Source organism: Tenrec ecaudatus, chromosome 13 (genome assembly GCF_050624435.1).
Source record: "Tenrec ecaudatus isolate mTenEca1 chromosome 13, mTenEca1.hap1, whole genome shotgun sequence".
In the NCBI taxonomy this organism is placed as follows: domain Eukaryota; kingdom Metazoa; phylum Chordata; class Mammalia; order Afrosoricida; family Tenrecidae; genus Tenrec; species Tenrec ecaudatus.
This window is the reverse complement of record NC_134542.1, coordinates 9,522,638-9,550,141: the sequence shown is the minus strand read 5'-3', so window position 1 is coordinate 9,550,141 and position 27,504 is coordinate 9,522,638. Positions and strand designations below refer to the sequence as shown.

Here is a 27,504-nt window from a genome sequence, read left to right as displayed (position 1 = left end):
TAATCAGATCACCAGGCCTTTCTTTCAAGGCTTTTGTGGATGGACTTGAACTACCAACCTTCTGGTTAGAAGCTGAGCAGGTGAACAATTGTACTACCCAGGAACTTCCACCAATATCTATTTCTCATCTTTTGGACTAGGCTCTCTCCAAAGCAGTTCCTGCTGGGTTTAGTGGGCCAGAACACTTACTGGCAACTCCCTCTAAAATGCGGCTGGTCTAGAGCTACACCAAGACATTCCACAGCATGCCCAGTCCTCCGAAATAGCACTGAACTGGGCAGTGATGCGCATAAAGGCACCTTACCGTGTCTGTATAGTGTGGAAAAACAAGGTTGCTTCTTTGAGGACTAATGTGTGCCTGACCCAAGCCATGGTGTTTTCAATCACCTCACATACATGTGAAGGTTGCCATGAGGAGGACAAAGAGGGGTGCTTTTTGAATTGCTGTACTGGAAAATACTACTGAATGTACTATGCCCTGCCAACGACCACACCGGTTTGTCTTGGAAGAAGTGCACAACCGGAATGCTCCTTAGAAACAAGGACGGTGAGACTTGCCGCCCATATTTTGGACATGTTATTGGGAGAGACCAGTCCCTGGAGGAGGACACCCTGCTTGATAAAGTAGAGGGGCAGTGACAAAGCGGAAGACCCTCAATGAGAAAGATCGACACAGTGGCTGCAACAAGGAGTTAAAACACCAGAACAATCATGAGGACGGACAGGACCAGACAGGGTTTCCTTGTGTGGTATGTAGAGTCGCTGAGAGTCAGGAACCGACGTGATGGGAGTCACCAAATCCAGGCCTTCTGGAATCCGTGTATGATCCTCTCCCTGAGTATAGACCGGACTTGTCGTAACTAGCTAGATTTTTAAAAATAATAAAAAGTTTCCGGTCTCAGTTTTGCTTGCCCTCTCCTGCTCTCTCACTGGCTTGCTGTATAAGCTGTAAAAAAAAAAAATAGCACAGTGCATTTACAAAATTCAATGCAGGGAGCCAGAAGCAAAGAAATGTGGAGGGTGAGTTATTTGTGTAAAAATAAAACCAGCGTCTCGCCACCACCGCCCCTCAGAAATTACAGATAAATATGCCCTCAAAATTCTTGGGGCCGCTCTAATATAAACCCCATAATATAGAAGCAATGATGGAGAACAGCAAGCAGCAGTTACTCCATCCTCAGCCACCACTGAAACATCACATCGCGTTATGGTAAACATGTTTTTCTTGGAGGAATGAGCTGTAAACTAAAGTCTATGCAGCAGGACAAATGTAGCTCCCTCAAGGCAGGCGAACGCTTCCTACTAAACTTTGCCGAGTCACAGTGCAGGGAAAATGGGAAAGGAGGAGGAGGGACTACAGGAGTGTGTGTATGTGTATGTGTTAATATTTGCATATCTTATAAAATATTTGGTTATATTAAAGTATATGTTATAAATCAATATATGTACGCATAGATATTTAAGAGCTTTCAAAAATTAAATCCGTGTTCCTTTTCCTTTCATCAAAAACCCTTTGCATTGTCGTCAATTGCCAGTTAGAGGAATTGCACCTCACAGCACCCGCTTCCAATTTCTCACAGAGGGCTGCTCTGTTGACTGCATTTGAAAACCCTGAGTAAGAAAGAAAGCAGGGAGAATCCAGTGATTCATTTTTGTGTGTGTGCTCAGTACACAGAGCATGCTTGTATGGTTAAGTTGCTTCATTGTGACATGCCTACATGCAGCAATTGTGACAAAAACACATGTAGCGATTGTGACATACATACATGTAGCAACGAAACAAAAGAAAGTGGGTGAGTGTGAAGAATTCAAGCACCATCAGCTCTCACTTTCCCAGTCTCCCCCCTACAACATCGTTATGTTAATTTCTCACGGTCCAAGTGACATTTCTCTCCGAGCAGACGGCGAGCTTTCTAACGGCCACTCGGTTTCAAATCAAGTGCACTAAATCCACTCCGATGTTTCCAATTAGAGGGTAATGGTGTAAAGATACCCCCTACCCCCCATCAAAGCAGAGATCGCAACACACCGCACGGCCAGGCAAATCCACCTCCCGGTGCTGAAAAAACGCACACAAAAGGAAGTCACAACACAGACACGCACAGGGGAGTTGGGTCGCCGGGGGGTTGGGCGGACGGTAAAAGCATGTGCCTGGATAATGCTGGTAATTGAAGCTCTGTCGACCGCGACCAGGAATGATGCTTGGTATACATGGAGCACTTTGCAGGGCTAATTTATAAATACATGCACACGGAGACCATCAGAGATGCATGGGACCCAACCCCCGCTCTTTGTTCTGCTTGAGAAACTGAAAGAAAACAAGGAAGCGATTTGCAGGCACGTGGAAGGGAGAGCCTGGCAGCTCTCCCTACAGCACTCAAGGAGCCAGGGCCACGCAGATGTCCCAAGCAGAACAGGTGAAGCCCAGGCCCACAGAGACCACGCGCACTCCGAGTGGACTCTGGGCTGCTGGCGATGGAAGAGCTACAGTGAATTGCAATGGACAAATAGCCGATCTCTGGCTGCCACATTGCTACAAAGGAGGGGACCACAGAAGCCTCCGTGGTCCATCCTTCTCTACCACGTGTGACGCCACCCGTCCCTCCCAGGCCACTCTGCATCTATGCTGGCTGTGTGCATTCAGTGCGATGGCTCACAGTGAACTCACAGGCAACACCCACAAGGAAGGAGCTTCAGGAGGGACATCAATAGGCTGCCACAAGTCAGGACCAACAAACCCGAAGCCTGTAGCTCCATCTTTCTCTGATTCTTAGTTTCCCAGCCTTGTGATCCTCTGACCTGAGCCTCCAGGGGCCAGGAAGCCAGCCCATCTGTCACTTTGTTCCACAGATCCCTAGCCTAGGACTCTACCGTCCTGGTGTTGCTCCTCTGAATCTAGTGCCACAGACCATGACATCTGACCTGGAAAGCCTCTGTCACTTCAGAGATCTTAAATGTGACCATCCAATGTCCTTGGGGTTTCTCTCTTCTCCCCTGCTGCTTCAAAGATGCCTCAGCCTTTTCACCAGGAGGGGGATAACGAAAATTTACCAATCCCTTCTAAGTGTTACATAGGTCCTATTTGCATAGTTCTACACATTCCCTCGGTGGGAGTTACAGAGACTTGGGTAGAAGAGCCATATTAAAAAATTCCTCTGCCCACCCCCCAAAAAAGAAAGTTCCTAGAGAAGCAAACACGCATCCCAGATGGTAACAAGCAGTCATTGAGGCTAAGTCAGGGAAGGTTTGGCCCAGCCCTTTCTCCTGGACCCTCACCAGGTCAGGTTCATGCCAAGGCTGGCATAGACAGCATCCTTGAAACCACCCACTGTTGGCATAAAGGTCATTGCTCATTGTCATCCCAGCCACCCCACATACAACAGAACCAAAGGTGGGTCCAGCACCATCTTCACGATTATGGATAGGCACAGTGGTCCGCTCACAGCAAGGTCAGCAGTTAGAAATCACCAGCACTGCAGGGAAGAAAGATGAGGCTTTCTACTCCTACACAGTTACAGCCTTGAAAATCCAAAAGGGCAGTGAGTTTAGTTTAAGGGTCCACTGTAGGAGCCCTGATGGCAAAGCGTGTGCTGTGTTGAGCTGCTAACCCCAAAGTCAGCAGTTCAAACCTCAGTTGCTCCTCAGGAGAAACATGAGACCGTCTGCTCCGCTAAAGAACAACAGTCTCAGAAACCGTCGGGAGTAAGGTTGGCTCTGCCCTGCCATTCTCTGTGAGTCTGGGCCACCTCAACAGCAGTAGTCAGGAGCCCAATAATTGAGGCAGCCACTGGTTATTTCAAGCAGCTCCCAACCTGGGAGGCTCAACCTCTAGCATCATAACAGCTCATTTCTGCTGCGATCCATTGGGTTTCCATTGGCTAATTTGGGGGCGCAGAATGCCAGCCTTTTCTTCCTACTCCATCTTGAGAAGCATCGTAGAAAACTGTCTACCATCAGTGACCCTGCTGGTACCTTAAAGTTTGGTGACATTGCTTTCAGCATCAGAGAAACCAAGGACTTGTATGGTACCATCAAAGGGAGTTACTAAGCTTTAATTCACACGATGTGTTTCATAGCTACTTGTCCATCACCAAAACTGGCAGTAAGTCCTGCCCATCACTAGGGGTTCCACCAGCCCCTTGTTTGGCTCACTGCAGATCCTCTGGCACTCACTATCATACTCATAGGACTACCGGGGCATCTTTATGCCTACACTGAAGGAATCAAGAAACCTGTGACCTAAAGCTGAGTGTGTTTTCAGGGTTTCCACTTAAGCAAAACAAGGTACCATTCACTGTAGACATGTTGTCATTGTCCTCCTGTGTCCACTTGCCTCTTCCACCTTCCCAACATGTCTGATTCCTAAGGAAACCCAGAAAGTCTGAGCAAGCGGACCAGCTCCCCAACACTGCCATAGAAGAAACGTGTTTAGTTCATTCAACCTCCCTGGAAGGGCTGGGCAGGTGTTTCAGTTCCCTAGATAGGGCTACTCAAATGAAGTCTCAGGAATTGGAATTCATTGATGGAATCCACATTCTGGGCTGGTTGTTCAGGGTTTCAGCAGCGATGCTCTTCCCAAGGCTCCTAGGGGAAGATGGACACTTGTCTGGCGGCCTTCTGGTTCCTCTCGGCTTTCCTTGGCTTGCAGCTGTGGCATACACCCTTCTCACACAGGAGCATCTTTGCTGAGTCTCTGTGTCTTTTTTCCTCTCGGATAGGGCACAGTTGCCTGGGAAGAAGGTCCCTAGTGGCATAAAGGTGAAGCCACTGGCTGCTAAGAGAAAGGCTACTACTCGGAGGGATACATTTGATGCTGCTTGCTCCCATACAGATGTACTGTCTCAGAGATCCTATACAGGCTCACTATGAGTTGGAACTAATTCCATGATGGGAAGGGGAGTGCAGATGGCACAATGGTTAAGTGCTTTCCTGATAACCACAAGACTGGTGGTTCAAACCTACTAGCTGCTCTTTGGAAGAACAAGGGGTCAGTCAATTTTTATTAAAACTTTCACTGTCTTAGGGTCAACTCTGCCTCATAATGACCCCATAGGACAGGGTGGAATTCCCCATGTGTTTCTGAAACTAACTTTTTATGGGAGTAGAAAGCTTCACTGTCCTCCTGAGGATTGACTGGAGTTTTACATTCCTGACCTTGTAGTTAACATCCGAATGCAAAGCCCACTATGCCACCACTTGGAACCTCTGTGTGGCAGTGCTACTTTTGCCCCATCAAGACTACATGAGTTAGAAACGCCCAGATAGCCTCCAACAGCACTGACCGAGATAAGGACCCATCCTCTACAGTATGACCTCACGTTAGCTTAGTCGGTCACATCTTCAAAGACTCTATTTCTAAAGAAGGGCATTTCCCGAAGTGCTAGTGGTTGGGAATGCTGCACATCTTTTGGGAGGAATAATTCAATTACAATGATCACCAGAGCAGCTGTGAGTGATTTCACTGGACAGATGAGGTGCAGGATGCAAGGACCGGAAAGGCAGAATGATAGAGAGAACAGGGCAGAAAGGGAGAGAGAAAAGAGGCTGGGGGAAAGGAAGAAGTAAGTAGAAAATGGAAGGAGCAAGAAGGAAAATAAGGAGACAAGATTCCGCTTCCCTAAAGCAAACACACTCTCCTAATGCATGTCATCTTATCTCACTCTTGCTCATTCATCATTGCCAAGGCATTCAGCCTGTCTTCAGCTAATCTTCCAGAGTGCGTACTCCAAAACCAAACCCACTTCCTCAGAATCCATTCTTACTCACGTGACCCTACAGAAGCTTTTCGAGACCATCTATTTTAAATGGAGCAGGCAGCCTCATCTTTCTCCCCAGGAGTGGCTGGCAGGCTTGGACCATCTACCTTGTAATGAGCAGCCCAATTTCTCACCCACTTACCCACAGGGCACCTTGTAAGAGTGTAGTGCAGTGGTCCTCTACCTTCCTAATGCCGTGACCCTTTCATACAATTCCTCTGTTGTGGGGACCCCAACCATAAAATTATTTTCGTTGCTACTTCATCACTGTCATTTTGCTACTGTTATGAATCGGGCGACCCCTGTAAAAGGGTCATTCAACCCCCAAAGGGGTCACGACCCACAGGTTGAGAACCATCGGTGTAGTGTATATTATGCTTGCACTGGCTTGTTTTGTGTATGTATAGAGAGTCCTAGTGGCCCAAAGGTAAGCAAGGATTGTTGGGCCCAAAGTGGATGATACCATTTCAGCCAATGGCATCCATGAGCGGAAGCCTTTGCAATCAGTTTCCACAAAACGACAACCAATGAACCTGGATGGACCAGCTCTGCTTGCTGACCTGGGATCGCCACTCACTGGCACCCAACAACTACAACAGATGTGGATGTACTGAGAACGTGCTGACTATATATATGTTTATGACAGATAGAGCTATTATGTCAAGCAGGAGAGAAAAAGAGTGTCCCCAATGCAAAGGTCTTTGCACTTAATAAGCCCCATGCTGAAGCCAACAGACACTCCCCTGCAGATTAATGAGCTGAGTAAAGAATCCATTTATCCTACAAATACAACGAAATGCATTTTGCTCCTTTTACAGACACTGGCATTTTCCATATTTCAGAAAGTGCTGATCCAAATATTTTTGTCCTCCAGGGACATGTGCATTGACCTTTTGAGCAAGGAAATAACTCTTAGAGCCTAAACTTCCCACCACTGAGAAAATCTCATCTACTTCCTATAAAGGAGTCTGAATCTACATGTGGAGTTTGCCCTAAATAACACACAGTCTTTGACCACAATTGCTGGCTGTTGTTAGTTGTTGTTAGGTGTCATTGAGTAGGTTCCAACTCATAACAACCCCGGGTAAAAAGGAGAGAAACACAGCACTGTCTTGTATCATCTTCACAACTGATGTTCTCTTGGAACCCATTGGTGCAGCCACTGAGTCAATCCATCTCATGGAAAGTCTTCCCCTTTTTTGCTGCCCTTCCACTTTACCAAACATGCTGTCCTTTTTCAGGGAGTGGGTTCTCCTGATAACATATTCAAAGTGCCTGAAGCGAAGTCTCCTCACTCTTCCTTTGAAGGAGCATTGACCATTATCAGGCTGCTAGACCATGGCTAAAGCAGGCTGAGCTCCATTTTCATTTTTATTCCATAGACATCCACACCAGTGATCATGATCTTCCTCCCTCACCATCCCCAGGAGATTGACTCAGAAAGAATATTCCTTGCTCGTGTCAGCACTGGTGTCAATCACCGGTCTATACCAGGAAACTTGGGAGACAGCTACTGGGCCAAGTGACTGGAAGAGATCCATATTTGTGCCCGTTCCAAAGAAAGGTGACCCAACAGAATGCTCAAACTACAGAACAACATCACTGATATCACATGCAAGTAAACTTTTGCTGAAGATCATCCCATGACAGTGGTAGCAAGCAGTACATTGACAGGGGACTGTCAAAGGCTCAGGCTGGATTAAGAAGAGGATGTGGAACAAGGGACATCATTGCTAATGTCAGATGGATCTTGGCTCAAAGCAGAGAATATCAAAAAGATGTTTACTTGTGTCTTATTGACTATGCAAAGGGACTCAACTGTATGAACCATAATAAACTGTGGGTGACCTTGAGAAGAATGGGAATCATTGTGCTCATGTGGAACTTGTAGATGGAACAGACAAAAAGGAATACCGCATCATTTATAATCACGAAAGGCATGTGTCAAGGTTGTATCCTCTCACTATGTTTGTTTAATCTATATACTGAGCAAATGATCGGAGAAGCTGGGTTATAAGAAGAAGATTGGTGGAAAGCTTATTAACAAGCTATTACATACAAACAATGCAACCTTGCTTCCAGTACTTGTTGATGAAGATCAAGGGTTGCAAGCGTCAGTATGGATTATGACTCAATGTCAAGAACACCGAACTGCTCCCAAGTGGATCAATAGGAAAGATCATGATCAATTGGGGAAAGATTGACGTTGTCGAGGAGCTTGTCTTGCTTGGAGCCATTATCAATGTTCGTGAAAGCAGTGATGAGATCAAGATGCATCGCTTCAAGTAAATCTGCTGCAGAAGACCTCTTTAGAGTATTGGGAAGGAAGGATGCTACTTTGAAGACCATGTGGTGCCTGACCCAAGCCATGGTATTTTCACTGCCTCATGTGCATGGGAACACTGGATACTGAATAAGAAAGAGCGAAAAGGAAATCAATTCACTTGTATTGTGGTGCTGGAGAAGAATATTGAAAGTACCATGGACTGCTAAGCGGATAAACCAATCGGTCCTGGAAGAAGTTGGGCCAGAGTGTTCCTTAGAGGCAAGGACGGTAAGTACGACTTTGCCTTACATACTCTGGACATACTGTCAGGAGAGACGAGTCCCCAGAGAAGGACATCTTGCCTGGCAAAGCGGAGGGGCAGCGACAAAGAGGAATGCCCTCAAGGACATGGCTTTGGCCAGTGTCTGCAGCAGTGGCTTCAGAGGTTTCATTCTGATGTGCACAGGGTCTGGGTTGGAACCGACTGACTAGCTGTCACTTAACAACACCGATGTCATCCTTCCCACCCATTTGATAAGTGTTACCTCCAGGAGATAAGGCCCAGGCTTACACTCCTACCACTTGAGATCCAGGAAAGAAATGTGGTTTGGGTCAGAATATACCACTTTCTCATTTTCAAGCCACCAAAACAAACCCATTGTCACCTAATCCATCCCGAGTCATCATGATGGGATCGCACAGTAGAATGATTCCATAGAGCACATAAGCGTTCCAGAACATACAATGTTACCACCCACTCAGTACGCTACATTGTATGCACTCACCAGTTTGCTCATGGAATCCTTCAATATTGCAACTTTGAGGCTTAGATTTTTTTTTCTACTGCTCTTCCAGCTTGAAATATGCTGACAGTGTTCTTCCCGTTCATGTTTCTAATTCCAATTCCCTGCATATATTTCATTATATTTCTTTACTTTGTCTTCTGGAGCTGCCTTTTTGAAATTTTCCACTCAGCACTTTTACTTCATCATTTCTTCTGAGAGCAAGTTTCAGAGATTCCCTGGCATCATCTTTCTTTCCTGTCTCTTTAATTAACTCGTATTTCCTTTGTAGTGGATGACTAGAGAAAAATAAGCTTTTAAAAAGACTTTAGTGGAGGAAGGGACAAAAAGGAGCTGATACCAAGGGCACAATAGAAAGTAAATATCTAGAAAAGAATGATGGCAACAGATGTACAAATATGCCTGATACAATTGATGGGTGGATCGTTATCAGAGTTGTATGAGCCCCCAATAAAATGATCTTTTAATTAAAAAGCTACCAAAAAATAGATTTTATTGTGAATTGGATGAAGATGTACAGAATGAATCAGTCTTCCATTCAACGATCCTGACAGTTGTTGTTTTTTCCGTGTCATACATTGCATCCCCACTGCGTGCTGTGTGCTCACACCTCCCTCTTCCTCCCTGTGCTTCCGTTTCCATTCCTCCTTTCCTAGCCCTCCCTGCCTTCTGTGCTCGGTTCCTGGGCACATGCTGCCCTTTAGATGTGAACGGGTTGCTTATGCTCAGAAGTACCTATCCCCTAGTGCTGTTGTTCATGTGCAGACCTCTTTATTGTTTAGCTGATGCTGGAGTCAAACGAGTGAGCTCATTTCCAGACTTGCAGGGTCACTAAGGGCCAGTATCTTGGAGGTTCTACCAGTCTCTATCTGACCAGCAGGATAACGTTTATATGCAACAGAAAAGCCAGCCAAACTTGTGCTATCTGCTTTCTCGCAATGACTGGAAGGCCTGCCTGCACATGACAAGGTCCTCGCTCCTATTCTTCCTGTTTCTTGAAAGGGGACTTTTGGTAAAAAGGAGAAATAAAATTACGATTATACTGGCATGATAATCAGGAACTCACCTGGGGGGCAGGGTGGGGCAGGGATCATCTTATTTTATCATCAAAGAAAAGTTTCTTTGTAAAGGATTTATGATCAGATCCCTGATGCTCCCTTGACCCCTCGACCTTGACCCACTAAATATATGCTTCGGATGCAGGAGAGAGTCGGGAGATGCAGGAGAGAGTCAGGGAGTGAAAACACTGAGTTTATCTCTGGAATTAGCTGGAAGAAGAGAGAGGAGAGGAGAGGAACAGGAAATGTTTACACACAGTCCAGGTAGACTCTGAATGAACTACTAGATGAGAAAAACAAACCCCTGTTTGACAGCACCCATGGGCAGATTAATAGTAAGCTATTCGATGTGGTCATGGAAAGCACTTCTGCTGCCCCGTAGGTATTATAAGCATAGCTTGGTGATGACATGTGAGACTGCTAGTCCATCTCATACGTCTTGCTAAACCAATATATAGACACCAAATGGAACCATCAATGCAGGGTATTTCTATCATTTCAGTAGCATCATTCACTCACAGGGTAGGTTTCCTGGCTCCCAGGAGGCTCAACTTCATTTATTCCCATTACTTCCTGATTAAATGATGTTGTTTTTTAATTCCTTGATCTGGCTTATGAAGAGTGACTCATAAATGCCAATCTGACTAATGTCTCACTCAGAGGACTCAGCAAGCACAGAATGCCAGACAGCATCTCTTTTGCCAAGAAGTGAATATTAATATTTTCAGTAAAAACAGAGAAAAAAAGCAGCCAGCACCCCAGGGAATACATTTGCCCCAGGTGCCATTTGATTTGCTGGGGACTCAGGAGCTGGAATGTCCCAAGATGTAATAAGAAATAGCTACTCATACTTAAAAGGGCATTTGGTGATTCTTTTTTATGACTCTTGAGTTATTCAATGCCACCATGATGTCACCAATGTGTTAGTATGGCCCTGACCTGTAAATTCAAGCCAAGGGGACCTGTATATTGAATTCACTACAGTTTATTATTTATTCATCACTGCTCTGGGGAAAAGTTCAAAACCAAAAAAACAAAACCCAGTGCCAGCTAGTTGATCCAACACATGGCAACCTGATAGGTCAAAACAGATCTGCTCCACAAGGGTTTCTGAGACAGTGCATCTTACAGGAGCAAACAGCATCATCTTCTCTTGGATCCGGTGGGGATTTGAATCAAGGACTTTGCAGTTAGCGGCCAATGCTTAACCCACTGCTCCACCAAGGATCCTTGTGAAAAGTTCAAAGCACTTTATAAATATCTCCTTGAACTTGAAATTATGTATTGCCATTTCCATCTTAAACATATATTAACAGATATTAAACAAGTCTGCAAGTTTCAGATAGAGAGTTTAGAGTGGGTTTAACCATTCAGAGACTATTTCTGAACAAAGATGACAAACTGACCTTACAGATTTTTGCTCCTTTCTTCTCCCACAAGCCCCAAACCATTGACATTGAATTGATTTCCTTTCCCACAGAACCCAAATTATTGCTGACTCATAGCAACCTTGAAAGACAGAGAGTAGAACTGCCCCTTTTGGTTTCCACACTAAATTAATAATAATGGAAGGGTTTAAGCTGTCAACACAGGGGGGGGGGGGGGGAATGAAGGTGAGAGGAGTCAGTAGCAGATCAAATTCTTCAGCAAAGAGATTGAAAGTTTTAGACAACCCCTGGCATCTACACACCAAGCCAGGCCACAAAGGTAAGTTATAACTCTCATATTTTGATCTCGTCTGTCAGGTGTCTTTTTTCTCAAGTGGTTCCAAAATTGTGAGGGAAAAGAGGGATTTTATTTTAGATTCCTTAGAATACCAAAAGAAAGAGAGAGAAAAAACCAAGCGTTTCAAAAGTCAAAAAAGACCCACCACCTACCGACAGGATGGATAAGGGAAAGGAAATCCATCAAATGGCACAGAGCTGGGGCATTTAGAGCAAGTACAAAAGGAGATCCTGAAAGCTTCCTGTGAGTGGAGGAGAACCCAGTCACATACAAAGGAACATGAGGTGTCTATTGGGGGACCTTTGGAGTGTGGAGGTCACTAGGACTGCCCTCCCAATTTTAAGTAGCAATGATTTCTAGCTTCTATTTCCATACCCAGCCAAACTTTCAAAAAGCTGAAGGTACAATAAATAAATGTTCATAGATACAAGGCACATAAATTGTACTTCTTGAGGACGCCTTCTCCAAAACAATGGAGTAAACCAAAGGAAAGAGGAAGAAAGCAGAGAAATATCCAACACAGAAGAGCAACAGAAGGAAGACCCAGAGCTACTGTGATACATCTCAGCCAGGAGACTGATAGTTTGGTCTGGTTTAGAGTAGGAAAGCAAAGGACTGTAGGGAAAGAGGTGACAAAGAATGAGATACCTCATCTGATGAAATATTTGGGTAAAATACTGATAGGGTAAATAATTGACTGGATGTTGAATTGGATGAAGGTTGAGACAAAATCATTTTTAAAGTTAATTATAATGGTTGCTCAATAATCCAGATCAGAACATGTCTAAGGGATAACAGAATAATAAAAGCTTGCCTCTCAACAGATGGTAGTTCATGACTAGTATATAATCTTTCCCTCCCCGCACTTGAAGAGGCGAGAACTGCCCTGGCTTGATCACAGGAAGGTTTTCGATAGAATGAAGAGAAAACACATTTGAATTAGCTATCACCCACTGCGAATTTAGAGGAAAGCAAACTCCGAAGAGCATGGATCTCCACGTAAAATGACTTCCATTTTATGTGTATTTGGTCTTGATATCTAAATCAGAATCTTACTTTGCAAATAAAAAGCATAATTGGCATAGCTGGATTCATGCCATGCCCCAAATGACCTTGTCAGAGGAAGAGCTACAGAGATGCTTCAGGTAAGGCTGAGTGCACCATCTAATCAGTGAATTCCCCTAGTGTTGTTGGGTACACATTGACCTTTTACAAAAATGAGAAATAAATGAGAGGCCTGTGGCTATATTTCTACTTAAATATAGAATGACTAAAATAAACAGGTTTGGAAAGTGCAGAAAATATACATAGAATGTTAATTCAATAGATTCAAATTCAAATATGGAACCTCTGTCACAAGATAGGAATTCCTGGGTGATGTAAAAGGTCTGGTCCTCAGCTGCTACCCAAATGGTTGGCAGTTCATGTCTGCCCACAGGTGGCCCCAAAGAAAGACCTAGCTGTCAACTTCTAAAAAATCAGCCCTTGAAAGCCCTATGGAACACAATTCTCCTCTGACATGCACGGGGTTGCCATAGTTTGAATCAACTTAATGGCAACTGTATTGTTTGTGATAGGAGCTTTGGTGGTGTTATGGCTACACATTGAGCTGCTAACCACAAGGTCAGCAGTTCAAAACCACCAGCTGCTCCATAGGAGAAAGAGGAGGCTTTCTACTCCCATAAATAGCTACACCCTCAGAAACTCACAGGGGCAGTTCTACCCTGTCCTACAGGGTCTCTCCGCAGCAGTGAGTTAGGTTTTGGTTGCTTGATGTTTTGTTTTAATCATGAGATTTCAGGATCGCTGAGTCAACGGTGGCACCTGAGGACTACATGTCAAACTATTTGGAAACTTCCCCATCTCTGGCAACTGAAAATCAACCACATCCTTCCTAGAAGATAAGGGACTTCTACTGCCAATTCTGATGGCAAAGAGCCCGAGAAAGGGTCATATAAGATGTTATGGTTTATGAATCATTAACTCATTCTTGAAAACTGGTATCCTTAAAGGTTCTCCACTTTACCAAGAAGGGGACAGTGGGGCAGAGTGAGAGTAATATACAGTGCTGGGCCAAGCCGCTAACAAGAAGGAGGTGAGCTTTGGGTGAACAAGCGCCTCGGGGGAGATCAGACCTTGGGGAACGCAGCTGGGGTTGGGCATGAAGGTCAAACGGGCAATTGCCAGGCAGCAGAATGAAAGGGCAGAAAAGCCTGAGCATGGGCAGGCAGTAAAATGGGAAGGAAAACAACTATAATCATCTGAGGTTCCAAGTTCAAACCCAGCTTTGCTAGTGACTTACACTTGGAATCCTGGGCTAAAACTCATGATCCTCATCCTCAACAAACTCAACTGCAAAGGGGAGCTATAGCTAGTACTGACCCTGCAGGCTGTCGTGAGGAATAAGTGGTCGGTGGCAGGGATGGGGGAGGTCTCTCAAAATCATCAATACCAGCCAACATCGCAAGCCTCGCCAACGCGGTTGAAGCCATCACATTGGGGGGGGGGGGGGAGGCCGTAATGAAATGTTTCGCCAAGTACAGTTGGCTGCTTTTTAAGTGGCATGATCTGCCATGGATATTATAAATATCCAAATGGTCTTTGGCAGATAAAAAGTTCTCCCCCTCTGGTTTAGAGCATGAAAATTGCTTAACAAACAAGAACACTTTCTGATCTTCGTGATGAATTCCTCTTGCTACAGTCTCAATACTGTCACCATCATTGTCAACCCCATTTGCATAAAAGCTTTGAGAAGTTTGGTGTGTGGGTCTAGCGGCAAGTCGCTACAGCTGAGGAAAGCACGCCGGAAGGGAAAAGTGGCAGTAACAGGGGCGTCTGTCTGTAAGGCAGGTTCTGACACAGTTTTGATGAGGCTGGTGTCTTCCTCAGACAGCAGCTAGCTCCTAGGCAGCTGGGACAAGTGCTAGTTGACCATCAAATGCCATTTCCCACCCAGTCCCACCTCCTGGGGTATGCCTCAGCTGATGTCACTGCCATCAACCCTAGCCCCTGTCTCTCAAGGACTCAGAGCCTCAAGCTCAAAGGATGGTCCTTTCATCAGTGCGACCAGCAGAGAGAGCAGCCTCGTGCCTACGGCAAACTAAGCTGAGCGCCTGAAGGACTAAGTCTGGGAAGAAGACCCAGAAATTGGCCCACCAGGGGTCCCTGGTGACCCACACGGGTGCCAAAGCCCATGCAAGGGGCTCCTTTCATTTCCCCTGCTGGCTGCAAGTTACAAAATGACAGTACCTAATTTGAGCTCTTTCTCCATGACATTGTGCCGGATGTTCAATAAAGAAGGGCTTCAAAAAGTGTGTGTGTGCGCACGTGTATGTGTGTGTGTGTTGGAGGGTGTGTGATGGAATAAAAAGAGGATGGAATTTTTCTGGAAGCCCCCTCTTAGGAAGTACATAAAGGCTTACTAGGCACTAAAACCAAACTCACAACCATCAAGTCAATCCGACTGACATAGTCTCGGTGGTGTAGTGGGTTATGTGTTGAGCTGCTAACCACAAGGTCGGCAGTTCAAATCCAGAGCAGGAGAAGGATGAGACTTTCTGCTCCTGTAGTAATTTTTAGCCTCAGACACCCACAGGAGCAGTTCTACTCTGTCCTACAGGGTCACTGGGAGTCTAAAGGCTTGCTAGCAAGCAAAACTACCTAGGGTTCCATGATGCCCGAAGGCATCCCTCGATGGCACAGGAAGTTAAGCACTGGACTATTAACCCAGTGGTTGGTGGTTTGAACCCACCAAGATGCTTCAGTGGATCGGAGTGTCCCAAAGTCAAAGGATCAAATGACACACTGGGTCGAGTGGATCTGCTGCACACGGGACCTCCTTGCAGTGTTGGAAAGCCAGGAGGTCACTTTGAGGACTGAAGAGCACCTGACTCAAGCCGTGGTGCTTTCAGTGGCCTCCCCTGCATGTGGAAAGTTGGACACTGACCAAGGAAGACCGTCGAAGAATCGAGGCATTTGAATGGTGGTGCTGGTGAAGACTATTGAAAGTGCCATGGACCGCCGAAAGGCAAACCCGCTCTGTCTCGGATGAAGTACAGCCAGAATGCTTCTTAGAGGCAATATGGTAAGACTGCAACTTACATACATTGGACATGTTGGCTTCCCTTCTACGTTTCCAAGCATAACGTCCCTGAGGAAGGCCAGTGTGCTCGATAAAGCAGAGGAAAAGAGGAAGGCCTTCCACCAGGTGGATGGACACAGTGGCTGCCACCGTGGGCTCAAACGGAAGAACAATTGTGACGATGACCCAGGACCGGTGGTTCTGTTGTACATCGGGTCGCTATGAGTTGGAACGGACTCAGTGGTCCCTAACAGCAAACAACAAAGCGGCCTTGAAAGAAAGGCCTGCCAAACCGCTTTGCGAAATCTCCGAGCCATAAATCCCACGGAATGCATCTCCTGGGGTTGGCACATAGGGTGCCCGTGAGCTGAAATCAATTCAACAGCAACTGATGAACTGGATTTTGTTTGAGGATGCCTGCTGGTCTTTCTGTTTCGTTAGCGTGCTTGCTTCGGCATGAGAGGAAGAAAGGTTTGGAAATCTACCTGCAAAAAGCAGTCCATGCAAACCTGAAGGATCCGAATGTTCTGCCCCACAACTCCGGAGAAGTATCCTTTTGTTGCGCATGGAGGTTTCCATGAGCCAGGGACCTAGTCAAGAGCAGCCAGCACCAGGCAGGAAAACACAGGTAGGGAATGTGGTCGAGAAGGAGCCCTTGTTGCCGCCACAAGCGAGACGCAGAGCAGCCCCGTGTGAATGCTGGTGGACCGTCCGAAAGGTCTGCAGCAGGTTGTTTCAACAGCTCCGCTCCAGAAAGGAGCTGCAGCCCAGAGGGGAACACAGACAAAGACCAAGCTGCCTGCTGCATGAATAGCCTGACCCGGCAACCCGGCCAGCACTCCGGGAGAATACAGAGCAGCCAGGACACGGGAAAAGAAGGGCCAGTGAGGGTTTCCCCCGGACTAACTCCAACCCCCTTCCTCTGCTTCCCCCTGCCTCTCTCCTTCCAGAAACCCCAAGATTGGCCAGCGCTGTTGGGGAAAAAAGAGGGGGCAGTGTGTAAATGCAAGGGGCCTGCAGCTGGGCCCGGCTACGTGCCCCTCATTATTCCTGGCAGGCGCACATCCCGGTGACAGTTCCTTCTACCACTGGCACTTGGTGCACAAGTTTCCAGCAAGAATCCCCGATAAAACACAGGACTTTGCCCTTGCTGGTGATCTGAAAGAACTTTGGGGAGAGGCCTGGGGATTTGAAATAGAAACGTCCAGGTTCCAAAAGTCAAGCTGTGTGTGTGTGTGTGTGTGTGTGTGTGTGTGTGTGTGTGTGTTCGGCGGTTGCTCAGGAACAAGAGAAGGGGACTCTGCACACAAACAAGACACTGTCCTTGAGACTGAAAGGCTGTGACTCACGCCATTGATGGTTAAAGTTTAAACGAATCAACTTGATCGTGTGCGACGTGAAAATGGATGCGTGGGACCGACGAGCCAGCCTGCCCCTTCCCCAGAGGTCTTGGCCTGGGGCTCTGACTCTGAGACTAAGGGGATCCGTGCCTGAAACTCCTCCACCAGACTTCAGGGATGGAGCGTCCAAAGGTTTGACAGCCCAGTGCCGTGTGGTGTTTACCCTGAACATTGTTCTTCCTCTTGTTCAACAGACGTCATGAGCGATCTTCTTTGCCTCATTGCCTCCCCATCCTGACCTGCTTTGGCATGTGCTTTAAAAAAAAATTTTTTTTTGGAAAAAAAAAATTTTTTTTGTACTTTTTCAATATCCTCTTAGCCCAAGACAGTAAAACATCATCAACAACAACAACAAACACTGTGGATCATGAAACCATACTCCGTTTCAGCAACAATAACGGGAGCTTATTCTCTTAGCAAATACAACCAAAACAGTGTATGCATGTGTATGTGTGTGTACATACATGTATGTACATACAGGCACACTGACAGTGCTTCAGAGATACTGCTTTGGGTTTCTTGTTTTGTTGTTCTTTTGAACAAATTGAAGATTGGTGGCAACCCTGTTTCCAGCGAGTCTCTGGGCACCATTTTTCCAACAGCAGGTGTTCTCTTCATGTCTCTGTGTCACATTGTGGCAGGGAGACAACATTTCAAACTTCTTCGTCATGCTGCTGCGTAGTGAACAGACTACAGCGTAATGTCACCTTCACTTTTACAGGCACGTGGGAATCAAACATAAGATATTGTGACACAGATTATTGCAATATTGCTTCATGTCTTTGTCTGGAACTGAACCCCCATAATGTATGTATGTGCGTGCATCTCTATCTATCTCTATATCTGTACCTATGTATTTATCTGTATCTATATCTATACATGTATTCAAATATACTAGAGGTCATAAGGATGGAACAAAACCAAGCAACATTTTATAGTTGCTACCCATTAGAATACCATGAGCTGCAAGGCCGGCACACAACAGATAGTAGGTATATGTGGTATGTAATGTCTTTCTTCCATAGGTGTATTAGAATCCTAGGACTTTCCCCCTCCCCCCAAATTCCTAATTTCAAATGTATTCTGTAGATGATAGCAATCTAGACTCTCCTTATACTTTCTCCTAGTGGACCACATTCCCCAACCAGAAGAGAACTGGACATGATTTTAGTAAATCTCCCGTGGAGTTTACAATTAAATTTTATCTCATGTCACTTTCAAATTAATTGACTATTCTTAGAATTCCTTCATATTTTCAATGAACCAAACACATTATCTGAAATGGGGCAATAGGGCAGTTTGGAGATCTACTCTTTCTAATTGAAGCTGAGCTCCTGGCAACCTCCAGTGTTGGAGACCCCAGCTTGACCACATTCAAACCCTGGTAGCAAAACAGTTAAGTGCTTGACTGCTAGCTGAGAGGTTGGGGGTTGGAACCAACCCAGAAAAAGACGGGGTGACCTGATTCACTCATGATGACAGCCTAGGAGACCTCGTAGGGCAGTTCTTCCTTGTACACATGGGTTTGCTGTAAGTAGAACTAGCAAACTCAATAGCCATTGACTCAACAGCATAAAACAACCAGAAAAACCAAACCAAGCTCACTGCATCGACTCCAACTCATAGCAACCCTCTAGGACAGGCTAAAACTGCCCTTGTGGGTTTCCAAGACTGTAACTCTTTCCAGGAGTAAAAAGTCTCATCTTTCTCCCGTGGGACAGCTGGTGGTTTCGAAACCCTGACCTTGCAGTTAGCAGCCCAACATGTAACACTACACCATCAGGGTTTCTCGAGAATACAACCACAATGGGGTGGGATACGTTGTCAATAAAGGCTCATTGATCTTTGCTCCCCTCCCCCAGAGAACAATGAAGCAATAAAGAAAGGAGTGCGTCCACACAGTTATAAAGGAAGTCCATATATGAACATATCTTTTCTAAATTTTTTTGCCCTTTATTTTCACTGGAAGCAAATTTTGGATGACAAAGCAGACATTAAAGATATTTTCTTTGTTATCTCTAAGCCGATTACTATATCCACTACGTCAAGTGAAAAATGATATCATGGAAGACAGACCTTAAAAGCTGACCAAAACGATACATTTATGTGTTTACTTTCATGCCTGCAGTACAGTTAACATAAATGGGGGAAAAACATGTTTATGCATTCAGAGGCAAGAATATCAGTATAAACTTTGAAAGTTGAAGCAAAACAAAAGTGCAAAATTATGCCCTCAACCAAAGGATTCAGAAAGCACAACTGAGGGGGAAATTTGAGGTTTTGTTTTGTTTTTCCATTCTTTAAGATAGATTTTATTCAGATTTGGAATACAAAATGGGAAACATTATCATTAAGGACAAAACTATCTCTATGAAGCCCCAAGTTCCATAGAGCTACGGTCAGAGTATGATTTTACTGACACCTGCTAAAATCTATGTATTTAATACATACTCCAAAGTGATGAAGGTTGCCAAATCAATAAGGAAAAAAAGTAAAATTTATACTCCCACCACTCAAAGAATTTATTTTGTAAGTCATTTTATATTTTCATTTTTTAAAAGTTACCATATTGAAAAGTTGGGCACCATCCAACTCTTTTGATCCCATGGCAAAGGTAATCAGAGTCTCAATCCATTTCAATTTCTAACTGTCCTTACTTTGCTGCTTCAGGTGTATGGAGAATCACCATTGTTGTTCCTTGTATTTGCTAGCACTTAAAGTCCTGGCTCTATAAACTTCACTAGAAGGGACAACAGAAGTCTGAGAAACAATGTCAGGCCAGTTCATTAGGGTGTCCTTCAAAACTTGAGCCCTAAACACTGCCTTCTTTGATAAATATGACACCAGTAAAACTAGATGGTGCCCAGTTACCATTAGTGATCACTTTGACCAAAGATTCTGATAAAGAACTTAATCAAAAGGGGGACAATGTGGGACAGAATTCCAAATTCTCAATGAAATCTAGACTTTCTGGAGCCATTAAGGCTGGACAAACCACCTGAAGCCCTTTGGAACTATTACTCTGAGATGGTCTTTAAACTATGAACCTTAAACAAACACTGTTCCCTAAAGCACTGAAATACTGATTTTCCTAATAAGTTAACTCTGTCTACCTTGAGCCTGGTGCTCTTTTAACAAATTCAACATCATACCAAATGGAAAACAACTCAAAAGGTTAGATGAGAAGCTTAGTCCGTCGATAGCATTAGAATTAATAGGATCAAGAATGGCAGTTGGGCACCATCTAGTTCTTCTGGTCCCATAGCAAAGAAGGCAGTTTTTAGGGTTCCAGATTTGAGGGAAATCCTAATCAACTGGCCTGGCGCTGTTTCTCAGTTCTTCTCTTGTACCTCCTTTTAAATTTTGCCGTGCCAGGAGCCTTCCTCTGGAGAAGGACGGGGAGAATGCTTGCACCACTTAAAGAAGGCGATCGGTGTCACCTTATGGTACCTCTGGGGATTGTTGAAACGGTATTTGGCTATGTGCATTCTCACCAAAGAAAAGCCAAAAGGAAGCATGGTGAAACGAGCGTCCCATCGGGACAGCCTCTACTGGCCATAAGCCACGTACGTACCTTGCAGCCACTGTGGGTCCGAGTCTTCATCAGGGGTGTCGTGGTGCACAACTCAATAGCCTCTGGCTCATGAAAGATGACTGCTGGGAGAGACTCCTTCTTCAGGGTGAGGACATTCAGTTTAGACTTCAGCATGGTCTGAAAGTGCTGGAAAGCAAATGAAGAAACTAAATATCCTGTCAATCCTTTGGCATTGCACATGCTACAGTAGTGCCTATCAGGATCCCTGGATCCCTGTTGGCACAGTGGTTGCGCTCACTGTCAATGGTTCAACACCCCCCTCCCCCCGCCAACAGCTTGACCACAGAAAGATGAGGAGGCAAACTGCTCCATAAAGATGGTGGCCTTCAAACTCCATGTAGCAGCCCTACATTGATCTATGGGGTTGCAATGAGTCCAAATTAACTCCAAGGCAATGGGATCACTGAATATTAAATCTAGTAGCACCAGATTCACTTTTGAGCTTGTCGTTGTTATTGTACTTTAATTGAGGCAAAACTCACATAAAATGAAATGAGCCATGTAAAAGTTTAGGCTGACCTTTGCCACACACTAAATTTTAGTAGCCAGCACTCAAAGCACATGGCACCTGGCAGCATAGAGGTTACATATTGGGTCGCTAACTGCAAGGTCAGCAGCTCAAAACTACCAGCCACTCTGCAGAGAAAGACGACGCTTTCTACTCCTGTAAAGTGTTACAGCCTCGGGTCAGAATTGACTTGAGACTCAAGGGCAGGGATCACTCAAAGCAGTCTTAATCACACGCACCCACGGGTGGGAGAATCACACTGCCTGGGTTTGCTCGGAAACCGACACCCTACAATATGTGCTTTGCTGCCTCGCTTTCCTTACTGTCGGAGCACATGTTGTAACCATCAGTTGAGTCATGGCATGGGTAGCCAAACTGGAGCCCGTGCACAGTCCCTCCCCCACGGTTTTCTTTGGCACCCCAACAAGAAAAAGACATAAACAAGATAAGGGTGTGGGGGCAGGGGAGAGAACCTCCACTGGGGTTGTGAAAATAATGGAGTTCAATTTCTAACTTGAACACAATGAGTCTGGAAGTCTCAGCTACTTCATGCCCCAGAGCCCCGACGTCTCCAGCCAGCCAAGCCCAGGGATGCAGCTCCTTGCTACTAATTGATTCCGCTCACATCTGCTGAGTGCTGGACGTCCAATCAGATGCTGAGGCAGGCACAGCTGGACCCAAGCAGGACATATGAGTGGCCGCATGGAATGGCTTCGCACAGCCGGTGGAGGTGGAAGGCAAATCTGCATGGTAAATCCGGGAGCAGAGCCCCAGACAGGCGGTGACAATGAATGGAAGGTGAAATACGAAAAGCTCAGTGCCATCAAGTCGATTGTGCCTCACAGCGGCCCTACAGGACAGGGTCAAACTGTCCCTGTGGGTTTTCGAGAATGTAACTCTTTACGACAGTAGAAAGCCTCATCCTTCTTCCTCTTAGCAGTTGGTGGTTTCCAACTGCTTTCCCTGTGGTTATAGCAGTCGCTGCGTAGTCACCACTATGCCACTAGGGCTCCTGGAAGGTGAAATGGGGGAGGAAAAGGAATTTTCCCCCCAAATTTCCTCTTTTATACTTTTATTTTTAGTCCACTGTGAAATGGTGACCGTAAAAGAGAGAAGTAAAACATGAATTATCTGATGACACACTGCCCGAACACATCTTCTCGTGGCAAATTAACATTTTCAACTGCTCTGAGATGTTTTTGTATATCTTCAGGGGCAGAAGAAGAATACTTGTGACCATATCTGATGAGAGCCTTCTCCCAGCCCCTTCTTTGGGGCAGTGGGCATTCCTACGTGGTACTGCATGTGGCTGGCTGTCAGAGTTTCCCATCTCAAGAACATGACCCCAGAACGACCATCAGTATGTCATACCGTATGTCCCTGGCCAAAAGGTCTGATTCACAGGAAATCCAAGATTGGCTAAGCAGATCCTTCTGGAAGACTGAGATATGGGATAGAACACTAGGGTAATAAGTGTTCAGAGTTGCTGCTGACTTTCTCATCCACCAAAGGCTGTCTGTGACCATGACCACAAAGAACTATCAAAGCTAAGTAATGGGCCAACACAGATATAGCAATGCTACATCCCAGAACCAGCTGTGGCTAACCTAGACCCACCCCTGGGGTTGCTGGGAATGTGGCCCCAAACATTCCATTTTTTGAGGCCGAGGTAAATGGGAGCTAAGTGTCTGATACTTGTAACAAAAAAGATCCCAGAGATACAAACAACCTTTAAAATGAAAGATCATCTATGAAACTACAAGGGAGCCACTAGTAAAAAAGTTACTACAATGACTTCTGTCTATTTCAAACTGTAAGCATGCAGGATCGCATTACCTTTGAAAGTAATCATGAATCATGTACTTCATTAGGATACCAGCCTAAACCCTCGTGATCAAGTACCAACGGCTCATCCGCAAGCAGAGATCACGATGCCCAGGACCTCTTTATTCAAGGCAAGGCCCCTTTGAGTTGCCGCCAGAATGAGATGAATTCCGAATCTCAGGAGACAGTCAAAGAGTGTACCTGAAATGACACCCAATTCTTCTGGCAAGAAAGCTTCTGCCTGGATCAGGAAGATTCAGGCATCATCAGAGCTGATGTGTCTGTCTCCTTGGCCTCAGTTTTCGGGACTTGCAATCTTAAAAACCATAGGTAAAACGAAAAAAACACCAACCAATGGTCGTCCTGAAGCCAACCATGACACAGTACCACCGCAGCCACCATGAGTTCCATTGGTTCTCTTGGCTCACATCAGTCCAGAAGCAGACAGATCAGCAAGGCTTTCTTTCGGGTGCTGCAGTCTAAGTGAGAGCCACCGCCCTTTAGATGGTCTCAAAACCAAACTCTGAGAGTAGAACCGCCCCTGTGGGTTTCCAGGAATGTAACTCTACATAAAAGGAGTCGAAAGCCTCGTCTTTCTCCCTGTGGGCAGCTGGTGGTTAGCAGCCACGACGGGAAACCACTACACCACTCCTCCTGGGAGACAAGCAGACCCATTCTGCTGTGTTAAATACAGGACTGCTTGGTCACTGCATGGGCAAGGAGGTGCAATGAAGGCAAATCCAACTTAAAAATAGCACTAATGAAAGTTAATAAGGAGGGAATGTAAGAGAGGAAACTGGAAAAGTCAAGCTCACAAATGAAAGATGCATGGAATCCCATCAAGAAAATGTGATGTTCATGCTTAAAGAAGGCAAGTGAATAGTGCTGTAGAAAATTAGGGCACTGCCCCAGACAAATCAAACAAAGCTCGATTTTATGTGTTGGGTGTATTGTTAGTTGATAAACCGAGCCTCATTATGCAGCGGGGGTAATCGCCCTGGCCTGTATCATTTTACAGTCGGCACTTCCGCCTCCTGTTCAGATAGTAATTTCTGCCAGGTTAGCAGGCAGCGATTTACATATTTTACCAATTCAAATGGGCTCTATCTTACCTTTGTATCGATTCTGTCTCCAACATAGACAACATCTTTGGAAAGCCAGTTCTGTATCTCCTCTTTGTTAAGACAGCTGGACCATTATAAATTATCCAGCCTCACTCACAAGAGAAAGAAGCATTATGATTTAAACCCTCGGTCCATCCTTGCATATCAAAGGCTGACCAGAATGGTAGGTTTTAACTTGCAAATCATGAATTCTGTCATGCTCAAATCCCAATCCAAAGATATCCCAACTTTTCATCTTGAGAGACCGACAAGAAACAAGTAAGGGGGATCACATGAATGGGAAACTTCAGTACCCCCAAAAGACAATTGTCATCAAGTCAACTCTGACTCACGGGAATCCTATATGAGCTTCAGAATCTATTCATCTTTATTACGCCAGATAGCCTCATCTTTCTTCTACAGAACACTGGTAGGTTTGAACCTCCAACCTTGCAGTTAACAACCCAACACCTAACCCACAGAGCGCGCACGCACACACACACACACACACACACAGAGAGAGAGAGAGAGAGAGAGAGAGAGAGAGAGAGAGAGAGAGAGAGAGAGAGAGAAAGAGAGAATGTATCCAAATGTGCAAAAACAATGATGCTTTGACATCCAACTCATAATTATACCTCATTACTTCTACTTTAGATGTAATAAGTCTTAGTGAGAATCGCTTGTGGTTTCCTAAAACGTATGCCACTTGTTTTGAATGAAGCTCCAAATACAGAGGGGGGAGGGGAACTATTATAACACTGTTTTGTAACATTAAATAAGATCTGTTGCTTAGCATTTTGTCTAAGGCTAGGCTCTGTGGAGAAGCAAAAATCAACGAAGGGTGTATGTATAAATACAGACATATAGAGAAAATGATTTCATAGAAATGGCTCACGCACTGGTACAAGTTGGCAAGTCCCAAGTCTGTGGGTTAGGCAGCAAGTTGGAGCTCCTCCTGATTCGTGTGTTTGCAGGGACTAGGAAACCCAAACCTGTAGAGCAGGCAACAGGGTGCTGGCTCACATCCCAGGAACTAGGGGTCAGAGCATGATGGGTTGGATGCAGGATAGAGTGACAGTAGGCTTTGCCAAAACATCCATATAGAATTGGAGGAAGGCCATACTCCCAATGAAACTCACCTTCCAACTGATCAGCTCCTCCTATCAGATCACAAAGGGAGGCTAATTGCACCCTATCTGACAACCACTGAGAATCCTGGCCTACTCAACTTGATACATGACCTTGATCACCACAGCCCACCCCTCTCACCTTTGCACCTATTTACATCTCCCTAAATCAAACATAATCTCTAAATAAATTCAATTACCAAATCATAATCAGACCTAACATGAGACAAGGAACATGCATACAACCAAAAGCACACAGATATTTGGTATACACAAATATACCCATACATTCCCATATTACAAAACATCAAAGAAATACTAGAAACAATTACAGTCCTCTTTTCTGCAACTGGTGACTTGGTTTTATCTCGTGTTTTAAACAAACAACTTCCTTCTACCATCCATCCCTTATTCTCTTTGCCCTCAGCAGGCACGTCACACCGTCATGTTTCCTTGCCTGATGGTATGACACAACCCTTCATTCTGGAAGGATCTGGGCTCTTTGTAGACATGTCAGAAACTGGTTGCTTTAGTTCTCTGATCCCAAGGTATGGTAATACTAAAGCATATCCCGAGGGATGCCCTGTATTCCCTATACCTTTGCCTATTCTAATTTACCTCCATTGTGTAATAGCTCTCTGACTTCCCCTCGGGAATGAGGATCATTCATACCAGCCAATACTGTAAATCCCTTTTTGCCTATTGATCCAGAGGCATGAAGAGCCCTAAGCGGCTGGTGGGATTCTTAACTTACAGTTCTAGGGAATCAGTCATGTGTGGGAGAATTCTTTTCTTTGGAACTCAGATCTCCACACCTACACAGCATAGGGTGAAGGGAGGGGAGCAAACATCTTGTAGGTGGGTCACTAGGGCTAATAATGAGTGGTGCCACTCACATTTCCATCTCATGATTCCTGGACCTATGAATCCTGGCTGTGAGAGAAAGAGAGAGAATTTAGATTCCTGGAGAACACTGCCTTAACCCTGCAAATCATTGCCACCTAGCTAGCGTTGTAATTGGAAAAACATGCAGGAAAGTCCATTCAATCTTTCTATCAAGTCACCTGTGTCAGGATCATGGGGAACATGGTAAAAGCATAGCAATTCATGAATATGGGCCCACTATCACATGCTATTGCTGTGAAATGGTCCTTGATTCCAGGTCATGTTGTACTGGCTACTACGACAATGAAGGTGGTATTCTGTAAGTCCACAGATGTTAGTTTTGGCAGAAACAGTATGTTCGAGGAAGGCAAATCTGTACCAAGACTAAGTGTCCATCCCAGCAAGAACAGAGCCCTGCCCTTTCCATCATGGAAGTGATCCAGTACAATCAGCCTGCTCCCAGGTTGTTGGCTGAACACCACGAGGAATGGTGTCACATCAAGGGCTCATTATCGGTCTCCGGTGCTGGAAGATTGGGCAGTCAGTGGTAGCAGCACTCAAGTTGGCTTGGTGAGCAGAAGTTCCTGTCGCTGAATCCATGCCACCATGGCCTCTTTGTTGGTGGGCCCACTGGGCAGTGGCAGGAGTGGCTGGAGAAGTAGGATGACTACTATCCATGAAGCATGTCATACAGCCACTTGATGGCTAAAATCTTCCTTATCAGAGGTCACCTTCCGGGGAGCAGCCACACGCAATGCAAATATCTTCACTTCTTTGGCTCAGTCATAGAAGTCAATCCCAATGTTACTGCCTCACACAACCTTGTCACCAACTTTACAGTAATGTTCCTTCCAAGCTCCTGGCCATCGAGCCAATCAAGGGCCACGCCATGGGTACACCCGTCATACACCTGAAAAAAATGTACCACCAGGTGCACTACTTGAAGTTAAGCCCAGTGGAAGCATTGCTCTTCATCTCCATCCTCCACGGAGGTCCCAGGAAGGGCTGCAATATGACCGCTGTTCACTTCAGATGGTGCCGATTCACCTGTAGAGCCACCTGCTCTCTCTGTCTCCTTTAATCGATTATAAGGAGCTCCCAAAGGGGTCACTGAGGCACACTGGGAGAAGGAAGGTCGTGCAATAAGAGGGACTACGGTCCTTTGTGCCACCTCCTTGTGTGACCTTCTCATGTCTTCAGGTCCGATCTCATAGATCACTTCCATTTAGTAATGGAGTGCTACTGTGCATGTCTGATTTTTTACTCTGTGCGCCATATAACACACAGTTCATGGTAAGAGCTCCGGTCACACGGTGACTTGGTGTGCAGCCTGTATTAAGGTGCAGTCAGAAAGCAAAGGCTGTGTCTCAAAC

At 45.4% G+C, this 27,504-nt stretch overlaps 1 protein-coding gene across 1 annotated transcript in view; it reads right to left on the bottom strand.

Annotated features, from left to right (window-relative positions):
* PID1 (phosphotyrosine interaction domain containing 1) overlaps positions 1 to 27,504 on the bottom strand; it is a 263,492-nt gene that overhangs the window by 110,040 nt on the left and 125,948 nt on the right. The window contains exon 2 of the mRNA XM_075529478.1: positions 20,664 to 20,810. Coding sequence (XP_075385593.1) covers positions 20,664 to 20,810 — 147 coding nt within the window. The remainder of the gene's footprint in view (positions 1 to 20,663; positions 20,811 to 27,504) is intronic.